The sequence below is a fragment of the Carlito syrichta genome, unplaced genomic scaffold (genome assembly GCF_000164805.1).
Source record: "Carlito syrichta isolate Samal-C Ts95f unplaced genomic scaffold, Tarsius_syrichta-2.0.1 Scaffold309784, whole genome shotgun sequence".
NCBI classification, from domain to species: Eukaryota; Metazoa; Chordata; class Mammalia; order Primates; family Tarsiidae; genus Carlito; species Carlito syrichta.
The window spans coordinates 692,891-710,516 of record NW_007253880.1 but is presented as its reverse complement, the minus strand read 5'-3'; the positions used below and the strand labels follow the sequence as shown (position 1 = coordinate 710,516).

General features: G+C 43.4%; 1 protein-coding gene across 1 annotated transcript in view; it reads left to right on the top strand.

Annotated features, from left to right (window-relative positions):
• The window catches only part of RELL1 (RELT like 1), a 72,245-nt gene that overhangs the window by 29,663 nt on the left and 24,956 nt on the right, over positions 1 to 17,626 (top strand). Inside the window, exons 2-4 of the mRNA XM_008067837.2 lie at positions 2,605 to 2,823; positions 6,137 to 6,208; positions 16,282 to 16,339. Of these exons, the coding sequence (XP_008066028.1) occupies positions 2,605 to 2,823; positions 6,137 to 6,208; positions 16,282 to 16,339 (349 nt within the window). The remainder of the gene's footprint in view (positions 1 to 2,604; positions 2,824 to 6,136; positions 6,209 to 16,281; positions 16,340 to 17,626) is intronic.

Below are 17,626 nucleotides of genomic sequence, written 5' to 3'. Positions count from 1 at the left end.
TAAATTCTAGAGGTTATCTAATAAAATAATGAATACAACCTCTTACAAACCTTAGAAACTAGTTTTTTCCTGTCATGTTCAAAGATAATGTGTGAGAGAAAGGCACCGTTTTGTTCTGTGACCTCTGGTTTGCAAATACAGTTTCTGTTTGATGCTGCTTGCTGCTGTGATGAGCTGTGGCTATTTCATATCAGGTATTTGTCCCAATATGATCATTACAACACAGATTCTTTTCTCACCAGAATTCTTTTGAGAAAACTTATAATTAAATGTCTGTAACTTTCCAATTTCTTAAGCAATGTGTGTAGTCTCTCTAATGTAGAAAACTTCAGTTTATTACTTTGGAGTTTTCCAAACACTGAGACTTTATTTCAGTCAAATCCCACATTTTTCTTCAGTCTTTGTCTATCTGACCCCCTTTTTTGTTTGATGCTTCTTTCCTCATTTTTCTTTGACATGGTGCTCTGTGATTTTCTGCACGGTGTGTTCTTTCTCTTATCTAATTGGGCACATCTAGTAATTGTGTGCTTCTGGGCTGCTTCTGGTATATGTGTGTGTGTGTGACACTTGACATGTCTAAAGGCAGACTTTTCCTTTTCTCCAAAAGATACCTGCTTCACAGTTTTCCTGTTTTGGAAGTCATTAACTAGGTCCTCACTGTTCTTTTTGTTACAGTCGAATTGGGTTCTTATGCTCGCTGCCCAGAAAGACCAAAACTGATACAGCCATTACAGTGGAGAAATAATTTAACTTCACAAAGCAACTAAGCAAGGAGAGCAGGAGAAGTCTCCCAAATCTACCTCCCTGAAGATTCAGAGGAGAAGATTATTAAGGGAACTTGCTCAGAGGGGTAGGGGCTATTGTCTGGTTGATGATGTCACTGGGAAGTGTTGAGACTGTCTTCCTGGAGTCCTGCAACTGGTAGAGGACTTTCTGGTGCTCTGGGCCTGGGTAGGACTTCCGTCCTTAGAGTACAAAGTCTGAAAATGATCTCAAATACCATTCTTAGGTTTTATAATAGCTATTGTCCACAAAACAATTCCAGTGACGGTCAGGTACCACCCCACCCCCAACCTTGAGCCATTATGGAGTCAGTCTGGGAGGAAGATGTAGGGGAAGTTGGGTCCCTGGAGTTTGAAGCAGCTTTTGTCTTTCAGTGGCTTCTTGTCTGCTCAAGTAGTATCAGGTCCACTGTCTAAGAAAGAATATGTTGGCCAGGCACAGTGGCTCATGCTTATAATATCAGCACTTTGGGAGGCCAAGGTGGGAGGATCGCTTGAACCCAAGAGTTTGAGACCAGCCTAGGCAACATAGTGACAAGACTTCGTCTCTACAAATAATTAAAAAATCAGCTGAATATGATGGTGTTTGCCTGTAGTTCCAGCTACTCAGGAGGCTGAGGAGGAAGGATCACCTGAGCCCAGGAGGTCAAGGATGCAGTGAGCTATGATCATGCCACAACACTCCAGCCTGGGTGACAGGATGAGACCCTGACTCAAAAAATTAAAAAAAAAATAAGGAATATTTTGATCAGCCTTGCCCCTCTCCCAGGAGTGTCAGGACATGGAGGTGATTTTATGTAGGTGTTTTCATGTTCTCTCCTGGTGCCCTGTGGATTCCTCCCATGGCATTTCTTATGGCCTGTTGTGATCTGCCTGTGTGTTGACTGTTTAATGGCCGTCCCTGACGCTGCCATACAGGCCCCAAGATGGCAGGGTCTGCGTTATGTTGTTCATCGCTCACTCTACCCAGCTCCCAGCGTGCTTGGCCATAACAGGCGTGCAGCCCATGTTTATTTGGATCAGTGAACAGATAAACAAATGCACATTTTCATTTTTCTGTTTGCACTCTGGGCTAAGATCTTGATGCTGTCTCTGATTTTTCCCTCTTCTTCATACTCTAGATCTGTTAGTTCACTAACTCCTTCTAGAACGTAACCTCCATGAGGACAAGGATCTCTGTCTTGCTCAGTGTGATGCGCTTGTCACGAGTGTCTAGAATGGTGCCTGACGTGTAGGTGAGCATTTGCTGTGTTGCAGAAATGGTTCTTAGTGTCTTCCATGCAATAATTTATTTCATCATCGGAACCCTAGAAGGGTGGGTAGGTGTTATCAGTATGTTCATCACATGAGAAACTGAGACATTGGTATGTTGAGTATTGGTCCATTGTCACCCAGCTGCTAAGTGGGGGAGGTGAGAATCAAACCCAAGTCTCCTGAACTCATGCCCTTAACCACTAAGTTCTATGCTCTGATCCCACCTAACATTTATGTGTTTATTTTGTGCTGGACACGTTGCTGAGACCCCGCACATTCATTCCACACCGTGTGGTTACTATCACAGATGGAGAAGCAGCAGCTGACTTCCAGAGGTTAAAAAAAAAAAAATAACCCAGGGTGGGATCCAATTCTTGAGAAGCTAGGACAGGAGGTGACTTCAGACTCTTTGAGCCCAAGCCTGGGCTGTCATCCTTTGTGTCTGTGCTACCAGACCCACCAGTGGTTCTAGAAGCAGATGCTGGCCGTGAATGTTTCCCAGAGGCCATTAGGTTTCTCTTGTCCTCAACAGACTGTCTCATGCAGCCCTGCGTGTTTCTTTTTATAGACAATGAGGGCAGCCGTACATTGCACTCCAGAACAGAGACCACCCCGTCACCTGCCACCAACAATGGGCACCCAGAATATATCGCGTATGCCCTTGTCCCCGTGTTCTTCATCATGGGTCTCTTTGGCGTCCTCATCTGCCACCTGCTTAAGAAGAAAGGCTATCGCTGTACAACAGAAGCTGAGCAAGATGTCGAAGAGGAGAAGGTTGAAAAGATAGGTAAATTGTCTGCATTCCTTTTACTTTGGGGGGAGGGAGCAGGAAGTTTTGCATAGAAACCAGGGCCAGGCACACTGGCTCATGTCTGTAATCTCATCACTTTGGAAGGCTGAGGTAGGAAGATTGCTTAAGGCTAGGATTTTGAGACCTGCCTGGGCAACATAGCAAGATCCCCATCTCATTAAAACAAAGGAATTAAAAAAAACCACAGTGATAGGCACTTTCCATCTCTATAAGGTAAAAAGTGCCATTTTAATGGCAGGTGGTGCGGTGCAGTGTATTGTAGATTGCACAGTAAACACCCTAGAGTTTACAACCTTGCTTTCATTTACTGAATACCTGTCAGGTCATTTGGCCTTACTTGCCCTGTGGCCTTGGACAAGTTGTGCATGCTCTGAATCTCTGCTATGTATGAGGGGGAAACCCCAAAAAACCTGGAATTATCTTTTGGAGTATCAGCCTCTTATGGTGCAGGCTTCCCCTGCTAGTTAAGTGTTCTGGGAACCCACTGGCATCTGTGTACAAGCTAGCGTTGTTGTGAGAGGCTGAGTTCTGCTTTAGTGAATTTTTATTTTTTTATTTTTTGAGTTGGAGTCTCACTCTGTCGCCCAGACTGGAGTGCAGTGGCCGCTCCTGGCCACCGCAGCCTCGACCTGCTGGGCTCCGACAATCCTTCCGCCTCAGCCTTCCACGTAGCTGGAACTTCAGGCGCGCACTACCATGCCCGGCTAATTTTTTGATTTATTGTAGAGATGAGGTCTTGCGTGTCTAGGCGGGTCTCGAACCCGCGGGCTCAGGCAATCCACTCACCTCAGCCTCCGAAAGGCGCGGGATTACAGGCTGAGCCACCGAGCCCAGCTTTAGTGAATTTTTTGGAGATTCTTTCAATGCGGTTGCCCATTCCATAATGGATGATTTACCAGTGCACCTGCTCACACCATGCTGAATGTTCAGCAGTTTTTGAGCAAAACCAGCATGACCCTCATGTCCCATCCTCCTTATTCATTCAGTCTTGCCCTGAGTGACTGTTTCGTTTCCCTGGAGTAAAAAAGTCCTCAAAGGGAAATGTTTTGCCGATATGGAAGAGGTGAAACAAAAAAGCAGCAGCACTAAATGGCATCAAAATGGAAGAGTTCAAAAACTGTTTTGTGCAGTGGAAAAAGAGTCTCAATAGGTGTATTGCATCAAATGAAGAGTACTCTGAAGGTGACTGAAGCTTAAACATGTAAGAATAAATACACAGTTTTTCTAAATAAATTCTGGATTTTTTTGATTCCCTCCTTGTATAATCTAATTTAAAATTATTTTAATTTAATTTTATTCAGTGTACATTTTAATTAATTTAGGCGAGGACAGTAATCCCTACTGTCCTACTGTAGGGTTTTTGAGAAATCTGGAGGAAAGATGCACTTAGTGTTTGGCCCATGTGACCACTCAGTAAATATTAATCCTTATTATTGAACCCAATTCTGAAAAGAATGAAGAAAAAATTAAACAGATCTCACCATTTTTGTGGTATTGCTTTTACTAGGGGAGTTTGATCTTAAATCTTTGAGATTGGAATTTCTGTTTCTTAATTAAATGATTGTATGAGCAGTGCAGTAGAAGGAGAATGAACTGGCATCTTGGTGTGAACTTCAGGAGCCTCGCCCTTTCTTCCTGACATGGCGTTATTGGGGAGTGTTTGGACAAAATTGAACAAACCTGAGCGATGAAATCCTGTTTTCTCCACTGGTGTTTCTTTTCAGCCATCCTTTAAGGAAGCCTCCTGACTTGGGCCTCGAGAGGTAGTGGATGACTCTCCCTATCCCTTTCGGTCCCTCTAAGGGCAGTTTTTGCAGAAAGGTGACATTTGCAGTAGGTCACCCTCTGAGCAAACCCACAGGGCCGGGTGTGGGGAGGTGCCTCCTTCCCTGCCAGCTTGCTGGACTGTTGGTTTTTCCCACCCCACTGACCTTTGAGGCTGGGAGAGAACACGGCTGCTTGATGAGTCATGTGTAAGCTTATGAGCAAACCAAAGCTGAGTGTTTGTCAACAGAACATGGAGCCTCCTCCTCTCCTCCTTCTGAGATGCTCTGTCGGTTGGGTTAGCAGCAGCGTCAGTGCTGTCCAACCAACATGCGTATCCACGTAGGAGGGTAGTGACCTTTGGATGGAGAAGATACTTTTCCAGGGACATGGGTAGGTCACAGCATACCTTGATTTGCTCTCTGTGTACTAGGATGGAGTGTTTCCTTCTGGTCTTACTGAAACAAATTTTACAGATTTGTTTCAGAGTACAGGATTGCCTTTCTACCCTGCCCCCTGCAAGCCATCACATTTACTTCTGGTGCAGAGTCCCCAAATTGAGTTTGTGGACAAATAACTAAGGACAAAATTTAGTTAATTGGGCAGTGTATTTATAAGGACAGGATAGTATAAGCATGGATGAATAATTATCCAATTTTAAAAATATTTTAATACTCCAAATTTTTTAGCAAGTCTGCATGAAAAATAAAATCCAAGGAGAATTTTTTTTTTTTAATTACAAAAATTAGCTTTCTTCTTCCCATTTCCCCTAAAGGGTTCAAGAAAAAGATGAGAAAGAAATAATAGTAGTGAGGATGCTAGGAATCCCAGAACCTCTGGAGGCTGCTATAGAAAGATTACTTGAGGCCAGGAGTTCAAGACCAGCCTGGGCAGCATAGTGAGACTCTGTCTCTACAAAAGATTAAAATAAAAGTAGTATTAAGAACTGGTACAGATGTATTTCCAGGGTGTTTTCATGGAAAGTGAGTGGGTATATGAACTTGAGAAGAGTTGATGGACAGATCTGAGACTTTCTTTTTATATTCAACATGTTATGGGTTAGGACGTTTGAGGCTGAAGGTAGAAAGCCTAGAATCTTAGCACCATGGATGGTCACCTGAAGTTTTTTTTTTTTTTTTTTTTTTGAGTAGGAGTCTCACTCTGTTGCCTGGGCTAGAATGCAGTGGCATGCTCACAGCCACTGCAGCCTCGACCTGCTGGGCTTTGGTGATCCTCTCACCTCAGACTTCCACATGTGTATACCACCATGCCCAGCTAATTTTTTTTATTTATTGTGGAGAAGAGTTCTCACCATGTTGCCCAGGCTGGTCTCGAACCCGTGGGCTCAGGCAAGCCTCTTGCCTCAGCCTCTCAAAGTGCTGGGATTACAAGTGTGAGCCACCGCGCCTGGCTGGTCACCTGAGGTTTCTGGAAACTATTCAGTGAGGTCTTGGGCTCTAAGACAGAATGTCTTGTTGCCAGTGACCAGTGTAATCCATTCTTCCTTGTTCTTTTTCTCTTTCAGAATTGAACGACAGTATAAATGAAAATAGTGACACTGTTGGGCAGATTGTCCACTACATCATGAAAAATGAAGGTATGAGTATGATGGTGTTCCAGAATAATTCAATATTTATGTTTTATTCAAAACCTGCATATAGACTCTCTTGTCAATTTTCCCTAAGCTCCCTAACACCTCAGCTTCCAGCATTATCTAACCATGAGAGTTTTACATAAGTAAGTTTCTGAAGTATCAGTTGATGTTAATGTTGCAGACACTTAGCCCTGGAGCTCTGAAAGCTTGTGTTCAAATCCTGGCCTCATCGCTCACTGGCTCTCTGGGATTTGAGGAAGGTCATATTGCCTCTTTTCATGAGATAGTTCCTTCTGTAAAATGAGAGTAATAATAATATTTACCTCACAGCATTGTTAGTACGTAACACATAATGTGCTTGGTATATTAAGCACTCAAATATTGTCTGATTCCTTTTCTTGTACTTAAAAAATTATAAAATACACACAACATAAAGTTTCCTACTGTAACCACTTTAAAGTGTTCACATTGGTGGCATTCAGTATATCCACAATGTTGCACAACCATCACCACTATCCAGTTCCAGAACTTTCCATTATCCCAAACAGATGCATGTACCCACTGATCAGTCACGCCCTGTTCCCTCCTCCCCCGTCTCCTGGAAGCCACTACTCTGTTTTCTGTCTTTATGGATTTGTCTACTCTGCATTATTTATTCTCAAGTGTTAAAACTTTTAAGAAGCTTAATTTTTGTGGAATTAAGTATTTTTTCCCCTCTGAAATATATTCAAAATGCTCCTCTTAAACGGGAGATTCATTTAATCTTGACTACATCAGTCAGGGTCACTGCTCTGAACACTGGTTATTACCTGGGTGGGACACCTTGCCTCTCAGTAATTTTTAAGGTGTTGACTCCTTGAGCCCATGTTCATTAGCTGTGTATTCTGTACTTTGAGTTCTCATGACAGTTTAAAAGAAAACCTTTCCCCTGGGCTTTGAGTTCTAGTCAGCGTTGACTCAAGCAGTGTGCACCGATATAGCTGGGCCATTCGTCTAAAAGCTACATACCTCTGTACCCATCTTAGATCCCCGATCTTCTGTCCTCAGCTCTTCCAAAGTGCCCCCCCCAACTCCCAGCAAAAGCACCTCCTGGCCAGGCTGTTGGTCAGTTTGTTTGACTCTATTCAACTGGTTTTGGATTTGGAGAAACAGTAGTTTCATGTGGCTCAGTGTAATTTGCATTGCTGTTTTTAGAATGTGCTTTACGTATTTGGCACAGATGTAGGTGTTGCCTCATTTAATCCTGAAATCACCCCTATAAAGTTGGTTCTAGTGTACTCATTTAACAGATGAAGAAAGGAAGGCTCCAGGTGGTTAAATTCACGTGGTTAGTGAGCAACCCAGCTCTGTCTTTCTGGTTCCAGATGCAACATCCCTTTAGCCACAGATGTTGCCTCTCCCCTCTTCTGATGTGCAGCTTTCAACTTCTAAAGTCTGCAAAATCAGATAACCAGGCCAGGCTTGGTGGCTCAGCCTGTAATCCCAGTACTTTGGGAGGCCGAGGTGAGTGGATTGCCTGAGCCCGCAGGTTCAAGACTAGCCTGGGCAACTTGGCGAGACCTCCTCTCTACAATTAAAAAAAAAAAATAGCTGGATGTGGTAGCATGCACCTGTAGTTCTGGCTACTTGGAAGGCTGAGGCTGAAGGATCGCTGGAGCCCAGCACTCCAGGCTGGGAAACAGAGTGAGACTCTAACTCAAAAAAAAAAAAATCAGATAACTAAACGTATTAAGGATGGTGTTTAAAACAAGAAAAGGCTGGGTACAGTCTCTCCCAACACTTTGGGAAGAGGAAGCCAGAGGACTGCTTGATCCCAGAGGTTTGAGACCAGCCTGGGCAACTTGGCAAGACCTTCTCTCCACAATAAATAAAAAAATTAGCTGAGCATGGCAGCACCCATAGTTCCAGCACCTATAGTTCCAGCTACTTGGAAGGCTGAGGCAGGAGGATCGCCTGAGCCCAGCAGGTTAAGGCTACAGTGGCCTTGAGCATGTCATTGCACTCCAGCCTGGGTGACTGACTCAAAAAACAAAAGACAAGAACACTTGGATTTTGATCTCTGTCTTCCAGAAGTCTTTGTTCAGGGGACAATATTTGGTGATACTATTCTTTTTTTTTTTAAAGCAGGATTTATTGAGAGAACAGAAAGTCTCCCACAGTGGAAGGGGACCCAAAGGGGTTGCCTGGTGATACTATTCTTGAGCACTCAATCATGCATGTTTCTTTTACATTAAAAAAGTGCATTTTGGCTGGATTACTATAATCCCTGAACTTTACGAGACCAAGGCAGGAGGATAGCTTGAGATCAGCTTAGGCAATGTAGTGAGATCTCATTGCTACAAAAAAAAAAAAAGGCAAAAAATTAGTCTGGAGTAGTAGTGCACACATGTAGTCCCAGCTACTCGGGAGGCTGAGGCGGAAAGATTGTCTGAGCCTAGGAGGTCGAGGCTGCAGTGAACCTTGATTGTCCCACTACACTTCAACCTGGACAACAGAGTCAGACCCTGACTCAAAAAAAAAATTTTTTTAAGTGCTTTTTAACTTACCCAAGAAGTGCACAAGTATGTTCTTAGCATGGAAGATTCAGCCATTCTGGAAGTACACGGAGTGAGGTGTGGACGGCCCCTCATTGCTTTGTGCCTTCATATCCCAGGCTGCCTTTGTGGCTTTGGGGACCTTGCAGGACATTGGACCTGGACCCCTAGTAGCTAGAGCAACTTAGCAGTTGAGCACTCACCTGATCGCAGGTGAGTGACTGATAGGTGAGTCAATTGAAATAAGTTCCACTGTAAGAACTTGGCTTCAGCCAAAGTTCTCATGTATAGACTTTGCAACACCCATGGGTGTTGTCCATATGCTGGGCTTACTCTGTGGGTCATCCAGGGACTTACTTTATTCCAATTTTACAGTTGAGAAACTGAGACTCACCATGCATAACTAACTTGTCAGTGTCCACCATGGGCAAGTGGCAGAACTGGGATTTGAACTCGTGTTGATTCCATAGACGGGTTCTCTTAACCAGTTGCTGTACTGTTGGAGGACTGATGAACTGACTCCTTTCAAAGAGGGAAAGTATACAGCTGGGGTGGCTCACGGAATCCCTTAAGCGTTAACTCATTGAATTCTCAAAACTACCTTATGAGAGAGGCCCAGTTATTATCCTGTTTTGCAGATTAGGAAACAGAGGTCCAGAGGATAAGAAACTTGCCTGGAGTGGTAGGATGGTGCCTGCAGCGGCCCCTCCTCTTTTTTTTTTTTTTTTTTGAGTTGGAGTCTCACTCTGTCGCCCAGACTGGAGTGCAGGGGCTGTTCCCGGCCACCGCAGCCTCGACCTGCTGGGCTCTGGCGATCCTTCTGCCTCGGCTTTCCAAGTAGCTGGAACTACAGGTGCGCGCTACCACACCCGGCTAATTTTTTTTTTTAATTTATTGTAGAGATGAGGGCTCGCCAAGTTGCCCAGGCAGGTCTTGAACCTGCGGGCTCGGGCAATCCACTCACCTCAGTGGAGGAGAAGCGTTGGAGGTCCCTAGGGCAGGTGTATTGTGTAATTTCTTCACCTCCCACACTCTTGGGCAACTAGGGCTGTTTTTTTGTTGTTGTTGTTTTTGTTTTTTTTCTAAGGTCATTTTCCTTTTGGAAAGCAGCCTTTTGTTTCCATGGTGCTGGTTACCAGTGGACACTGCAGAGTGACTCCAGGGTCCTGCTTCCATCCTTCCTCCTCGGCTCCCAAGTTCCCTCCCCTCTGCCTTGTTCTCCGTCTTTTCCCTTCTTCTCCTGTTCATGCCTTTATCTGTCTACCTGTGGCTTCATCCATGGCCACGAGGACACTGCTTCTGGCTCTGTTCCCTTGTGACCCCCCCAGAGCGGTCTGGTCTCATTCTAGCCCCCTTTTCCAGCTATGGCCTCTCCAGCCTCCAGTCTCCACCCTGTGCTAAAACCACAGTCAGGTGATAAGGTTAATACTTGGCCTCTTACTAGTTAGTTTATTTATATATTTTGGGTTGGGGTCTCACTCTGTTGCCAGCCTGGAGTGCATTGGCAGGAATATGGCTCACCACGGCTTCAACCTCTGGGGACCTGACAATCCTCCCGAGTAGCTGGGACTACAGGCGCATGCCACCACAGCAGCTAATTTTTTTATTCTTTGTGGAGATAGGATCTTGCTATGTTACCCAGGCTCAACTGGTCCTCCAGCCTCCACCTCCTAAAGTGCAGGTATTTTAGACGTGAACTACCATGCTCGGTCTCTTACCAGTTTATAACCTAGCACTTTTGAGTTTGACTTTGAGGCTAAAATCTTGTACTTTGTGGACCAAATACATTTTTCTGTAACCTTTGTCTCCATTATTAACATAACTTTGAACTTAATAGGGATTTGGCCTATTGATATTTTCCATTTTTGACAAATTAGAAATAACATTAATTTAACTTTCTATTTTTTAAACATCGTAAGCACACTATAACATAATTTTTCTTTTAATTTTAAGAAAAAAAGATACAATTAAATACAATCTCTCCATTACTGTTTTCCCAAGTATATTTAAGTCTATTCCTTTACCTAGGTTTACATATTCTTAAACATTTGCAATCATGATATAGGAACAGTTTTCTGCTTTGCATTTTAAATGTGGCAAATAGTGTACTATCTGACTTGTGCTCGGTAGCACTCTTCTTTATGGTTGGAACACATCATGGTTTTAATGTTATTAATCAATTTTAGTTTAGATAAATATCTCTTGGAGGATGGATTTGTCTGCTGACCTGCCTGGCAAACATACTTTCTCTATACTCACACAACACTTCTGGCACAAGAGGTATGGCTGTTTTCTCCACCAAGCATTTCTCCAAATCTTCAAACAGCAGCTGGGTGTCTTACACTTTAATACAATTTTAACTTCGTCTACCTGGAGTTAGTATCAGAACCCACAAGTTAAGGGCTCTGTCCCCACTTCAGATGCCAACCACAAGCCTGGGCCTTCAGTGATTCTGACTTACAGGGCACAAATGGGGAGGAGGTTCCACATCCCCCTTCTTGGGTTTACAAATTTGCTAGAAAGGCACACAGAACTAAGAGGAAACTATTACTTCTACTGGCTTAGTATAAAAGATGCAACCCAGCAAAAACCAGATAAAAGGATGCATGGTATTGAGGGCATGAAGTGTAGCTTCCCTGCCCTATCTGGGTATGCCACTCTCCCAGGACTGCCATGTGTTCAGTAATCTGGAAGCTCATGAAGTCTTGTTGACGAATTTTTGTAGAGCTTAAGCCCCAGAATACCCCCTCCACCCACCTTCCAGAGGTTCCTGGGCAGGGCTGAAAGTTCCAACCCTCACTTGGTCTTTCAGATGACTGGCCCCACCCTGAGGCCATGTGGGGGCCCTACCCTGAGTCACCTCAGTAGTGTAAACTCAGGTGCAATCCGAAGGGAACCACTATAAATAACAAAAAGACACTTCTGTCACTCAGGAAATTCCGAGGGCTTTGGGAACTCTGTGACAGAAACCAGAGTAATGACAAAATATATTTCATTTTATATTATACTTGCACACTGATTATTTTCCTCCTAATTCCAAGGATTGGATTAACTGCAGAGCTATCTTTTAATTTATCTTTCTAAATAGAGTCTAATTGAATGTGTTTGAGCCATCCTAGGCATTTTCTTGCAAGTCTGTGAGTTTGGGAAGTGTCTGGGACCCCATAGCTGAGTTTTCCTGGTAGACCTTAAGCTGTCTGCTGTAGTAAAAGTTGAAGGGAGTGCTACAGTTATTCCTTAAGTGCCCCTGATTATTTGCTCTGGTCAAGAGATCCCTTTGTGAAGTTTTTACCTTGAGGCTCAACTTATATTTTGTCAGAAAAGATTCCTTTCTGAGTGGGTTCTGAAACTTGCTATGATGATTATGCAAACATGCTGTGAACTATTATTCAACCTGTGTTTCTCTGGGTGGAAACTTGGGCACTGAAGGATAAGTAGGAGAGTGTCAGAGTTAAAAGCACCCATTCTAGAGTCAGACCCACTATAGTTTGTGTTCAAGTCTATCAGGCACTGACTGTGACTCTGGGCAGTCAGTTATGATCTTTAGGCCTCAGTCTCTGTTTCTGTAAAATGGGGGTGATAATCCTGCCTACTGTTTAGAATCATCAGAAGGGTCCAACACGGCAGGTGTGAGGTCTGGAAAGCCTTTAGGCAGGCACAGCACATCCAGTCACTTAAATATGGTTGATGGTGATACTAGTTCTTGCTTGGGAAGTTTGCATGGAATGTAAGGAAAATTTTGAAGAGAATAGTGGTGGGGGAGATAACAGGATCTTTTTCTTGCCTGTTTTGGCTGTTTTCTGCATATTATCAAACAGAAATTCAAGGGGAAAAAGGGGTATTTTCTGGAAAATTCCACCTACTAGAAAAGATCCCCTGTTCTTGAGGGGTTTTCCTTGCCCTGTGCCTGGTGCCTCCCATTCTCGGGAAGCCACGAGAGGAAGTGCAGTGGGCAGAGTGCTTGAAAGGGTGGGGAATACCATCTTCTGCGTCTTACTGGTGCCAAGCATTCTGTGCAAGAAGGAGCTACACATTCTGTAGAACCTCCCTCGACTGTTGCTCTTTTGTGAACTTCACAACCAAATGAAGGCATGTGTTTAAGTCTTCATGGAGGTGTTGTGCCAGAAAGTCTTCTCAACACAGGAATCCAGAAACATTCCCGAAGGGCAGATTGCTGATGTACTCCCTGGGAATTAACTCAGAGAGGAGGGTGTGTGTGTGTTAAAGAGAGAGAGAGAGAGAGAGAGAGAGACCCCCACATGCCACAGGCTAGGTGTGAATGATGTTTGCACAGAGACTTGACTGTACACTTAGAGACTTCATTCACCAAAGCAAGGGACTCTCTACTAATTGTTTCTAAGACATAAGACTGAGTTTACAGAAATTCATGAATGCAAGAGAAAACACAAGTGTAGAAAAAGCAAGCTTTAGTAGTTATTTTAATATTTTTTATCTTCCTAGTTTTACTTTGAAATTTGATGTTTCTCTTTCCTTTCTTTCTTTTCTTTTTTTTTTTTAATTTGAGGTCTCACTCTGTCACCTAGGCTGCACTGCAGTGGCCTGCTCACGGTTCACCAGTCTTCACCTTTTGGACTCAGTGATCCTCCTGTCTCAGACCCCTGAGTAACTGGAGCTGTAGGTGTAGGCCACCACGCAAGGATAATTTTTAAACTTTTTTGTAGGGATGGGGGGTCTCGCTTTGTTACCAGGCTGGTCTCAAATTCCTGGCTTCAAGCAATCCTCCTGCCTTGACCTCTCAAAGTGCTGGAATTACAGGCATGAGCCACTGCATCCAGACTGATATTTTATCTAATTGGTAATTCATTTTCTCAGGCAACTATTTAAACTTTTGTTTTTAGAAAGCTAATTCCTGTGAGTGCTATCATTGCTATTTTTGTTTTCTTACCTGTTTTTGCTGTTTTCCCTCGCTTTTCTGTTTATTGTTTTGAAATCAGTTAAATGAAGACAGAGTTCTGTGTGAACTGGCAAATTATTGTATACAGTTGGTCCTTCATATCTGTTGGTTCTGCTCCTGTAGATTTGACTAACCACAGATCAAAAATATTCACATACACACAAATGGATGGTTACGTCTGTCCTGAACATATACAGATTTTTTTTCTTGTCATTATTTCCTAAACAGTGCAGTGTTTCAATTATTTACATAGCATTTACATTGTATTGGGTATTATTAGTAATCTGGAGATGATTTCAATTGTATGAGTGGATGTGCAAAATATGTAAATATTCCACCATTTTCTGAATGTGGATTTTGGTATCCTTGAGGGGCCTGGGACCAACTCTCCATGGGTGCTGAGGGCTGACGATATTTAGTATATGGTAAAGTATAAAATTGCATGTGGGATTGTATAACCAAACCTAGTATAGGAAAGAAAATTATTGTTCTGATTCCTCATTTTTAGTCAAAAGGGAAGTTGACTGACATCACTAGATGTTACTTGGGTGTGTCTCACAGAGAGTGTCGTGTCTGTGGTGTGGAGGAAGATAGTATGGATCCACTTTCAGTACTGTATTTGTTTTTTTGTTTTGTTTTGTTTTGTTTTGAGTTGGAGTCTCAGTCTGTCACCCAGACTGGAGTGCAGTGGCTGCTCCCGGCCACCACAGCCTCGACCTGCTGGGCTCCAGCGATCCTTCCGCCTCAGGCCCAAGTAGCCAGAATTACAGGCACGTCGCCCGGCTGATTTTTTGATTTATTGTAGAGATGAGGTCTCACCAAGTTGTCCAGGCGGGTCTCGAACCTGCGGACAAAGGCAATCCACTCACCTCAGCCTCCCAAAGTGCGAGATTACAGGCTGAGCCACCGAGCCTGGCTAGTACTTTATTTGTAATGACAAGAGCCTTATTTAGATTAAACTTGTGTTTGGGAATCCACTCAGACATTCTCATAGATAGTCATGAAGGGCAAAGAAAGTATTTCTTTTGGCAAAGGATGGCATGTTGTACTCATTTTTATTTTAAACCCTGTGTATTTTTAAGGGTTGTCATGGGGCGATGAGGCCCCAGGAGGATGAAAATTGGATTGAGGGGGCAGAAAAACCCTTATTCTCTTATATATGAAGCATTGATGTGCATGAGTACATAACCAGATATATAATATATCTGCAGTATTACACTTTCATGGGAGAGTGATTAGGAAAGAAAATGTCGAGCAACTCTCCTGGAGCGGGGCAGTAATGAAACCTGGTTGAGAAACCCCTCACGGAAACCCCTAACTATTAGTACTTACAGCAGCACTTGGGGTGCGAGTTAATTTTCCTCAACCAGAGATGTCATTTGAATGTTAGATGTTAGAGGTCGATGTTGACTCACAGGGTAAACAGGGATTTCTCCCCATCCCTCTTTCCTCTCTAGAGAATTTGTTGTGGTTCGTCATGAAAACAGAGCTTTAAAAATCAATTGAAAAGGTTACAAGTGAGTAATGATATTTGGCCTTGCCAATTAAATAGCCCAGAGAAACTTGAAGAACGTTCGCTTGAGTCTTTTCTTGAGAAGTTTGACCACTGCACAAGAGGCGAAAAGAACATGGTGTGGGGGTTGGGGTTGGAGGCCAAGAAACTTCCATTCAGTTTTCTTTTGTTGCCAGTCTAGTCTCAGCTACCAATTTAGATTTCTTGAAATAGTATTTATTATTTTTTTGAGGCTAGGTCTCATATAGGATAGTTGCATGATCATGGCTCACCGCAGCCTCCACCCTTTGGGCTCAGGTAATCCTTCTGCCTCAGCCTCCCTAGCAGCTGGGACTATAGTTATGCATCACCATGCCCAGCTAATTATTTTTTATTTTTTGTAGCGGCAAGGTCTTTTTATGTTGCTGAGGCTGGATTTTTTTTTTTTAATCAGTATCAGAAGTCTACCTTAAGTCAGCCTGTACTGCATAACTTATATGCTGTGATCAACAGTTGACATTTAAAGATATTTGGCCAGAGTTAAGGGCTTGTATGGTTATGAAGTGGAACTAAGCCAAATTGCCCCATCTGGAAAGTTAAATGTCTTTCACCCCTGATTTTAGTTGGAATAGACTTGATACTGAGAAGTATTCAGAGTTTAGAACTAATTATTTGGGTACATGTGAGTTATTAGACGACAAGTCCCTTAAGGCATGTATTTCACTATTGGATTTATCAAATTTATTATCATATCAAATTTATTATCATATTTACTAAAATGAGCTGAGAGAACAGCAGTGTATAAATTTCCCTTTGGTTTGGGTTGGGAGGACTTCTCCTCCACTGTATTACCCATGATGTGTAGGAAGCAAAGCTCTACCATAGCTCTGCGCTACTTTGTGTAGATTCTACCACTCATGCTCAATTTCCATGTGGTGAAATTTATTGGCAGCTGGTGCCATATCGTGGGGTTACCTTGGGAGAGACCCTCACCTCTCCAGGGCCCTGGAACCTCATCTGTGAGCTGAAGGGACTGAATTTGGTGTTTTTCCAACAGCTTTTCTGATGTGATAATTCTGTGGTTACTTATATTATACACTCCACTTAAATTCTTTATTTTACTTTTATTCCTTAGCGAATGCTGATGTCTTAAAGGCAATGGTAGCAGATAACAGCCTGTGTGATCCTGAGAGGTGAGTGACCCTCCCCCATTTAATGGGACATTTTCTCATTACATGCTCAGATTTGATGACATTTGACATGCTGGTCTGCTAGCACTATTGCCGCTTGGAGTCAGATAACTCCTTGCTTGGGGAGCTGACCTGCCTCTTGTAGAATATTTAATAGCATCTCTGACCTTCACTCACTAGATGCCAGAGTACCCTTCTCCCCCTTAAGGTGTGACCACCTAAAATGTCTCCACAGTTTGCCAGTGTCCTGTTGAGGAGTAATCACCCCTGCTTAAGAACTGTTGTATTATATAATAGTGGAAAGAAATAAGGCATAAAGAACACAGCCTTGGAACGGAGGTTTGGTTCAAGTCTTACCTCCGCCTGATCTAGGGGAAGTTAACTGACCACTCTGAACTCAAGTTCCTTCATCTACAAAAATGGAGATCACCATATACCAGCTTTATGGTGCTAGTACAAGGAATATAACGTACCTTGGACATTGAAAGACCTCCAAGAGCAGTGGTGATTAGGTAAACCCCCAGGCTGGTATAGGAATACCTGCTAAGTTTGATTTTTGTATTATTTTAGGTTGTGGCTGTTCAGCATCATATTCTTTCATAGTTAATTATAGACAACTATATTTCTATGTGAGTTTTCATTTCTCCAGCAAGGAGCATTTATTGAACATCTACTGCGTGCTGGGTACTGCACCAGACTTGGACGTTCATAGACCCTTGCCGTGGGGAGCTCAGTTATTGGGAACAGAGACATGTGTGTAAGAGGCTCTGGGAGACCCAAGAGGGGGTCAGGGAGGTCATGGAAGAGATGCTGTCTGAACCAGGCATGCGAGAGGCAGAGACAGGAGGTGGGGTCAGTTGAAGGCAGAAGAAAGTTCAGGAGAAAAGACACTGGAGTGGGAAAGTGGGAGACGTCCCTGGGAGTGGTTTGATCCAGGGTGACCAGACAACGTGCTGTGGGAAACAGCAAGAAAGGCCAGGAACGTAGACAGGGACGAAGCAGCATGGCAAGGAGGCTGGTCTTCCTCTGCCTTTGGTGTGGGTCGTGCACACCACGCATCTTAGATATTTGACATGTGTTAGGTGTTTGTTTTAGAGACTAAGTTCAAGAAGGTGGGTATAGGAAGTTTGGGTGACACATTGGCCCATTTTCCAGCTCTGACCACGTTGCTCACCGTACCTTTGTCTCAACCACCTTTAGGCATCCTGTAGTGCCTGTCAGTAGGTTTTATACACAGCAGGTTATTGAGAAATGTTTGTTGAATGAACGTTATTAAACTCTTGCATTCAG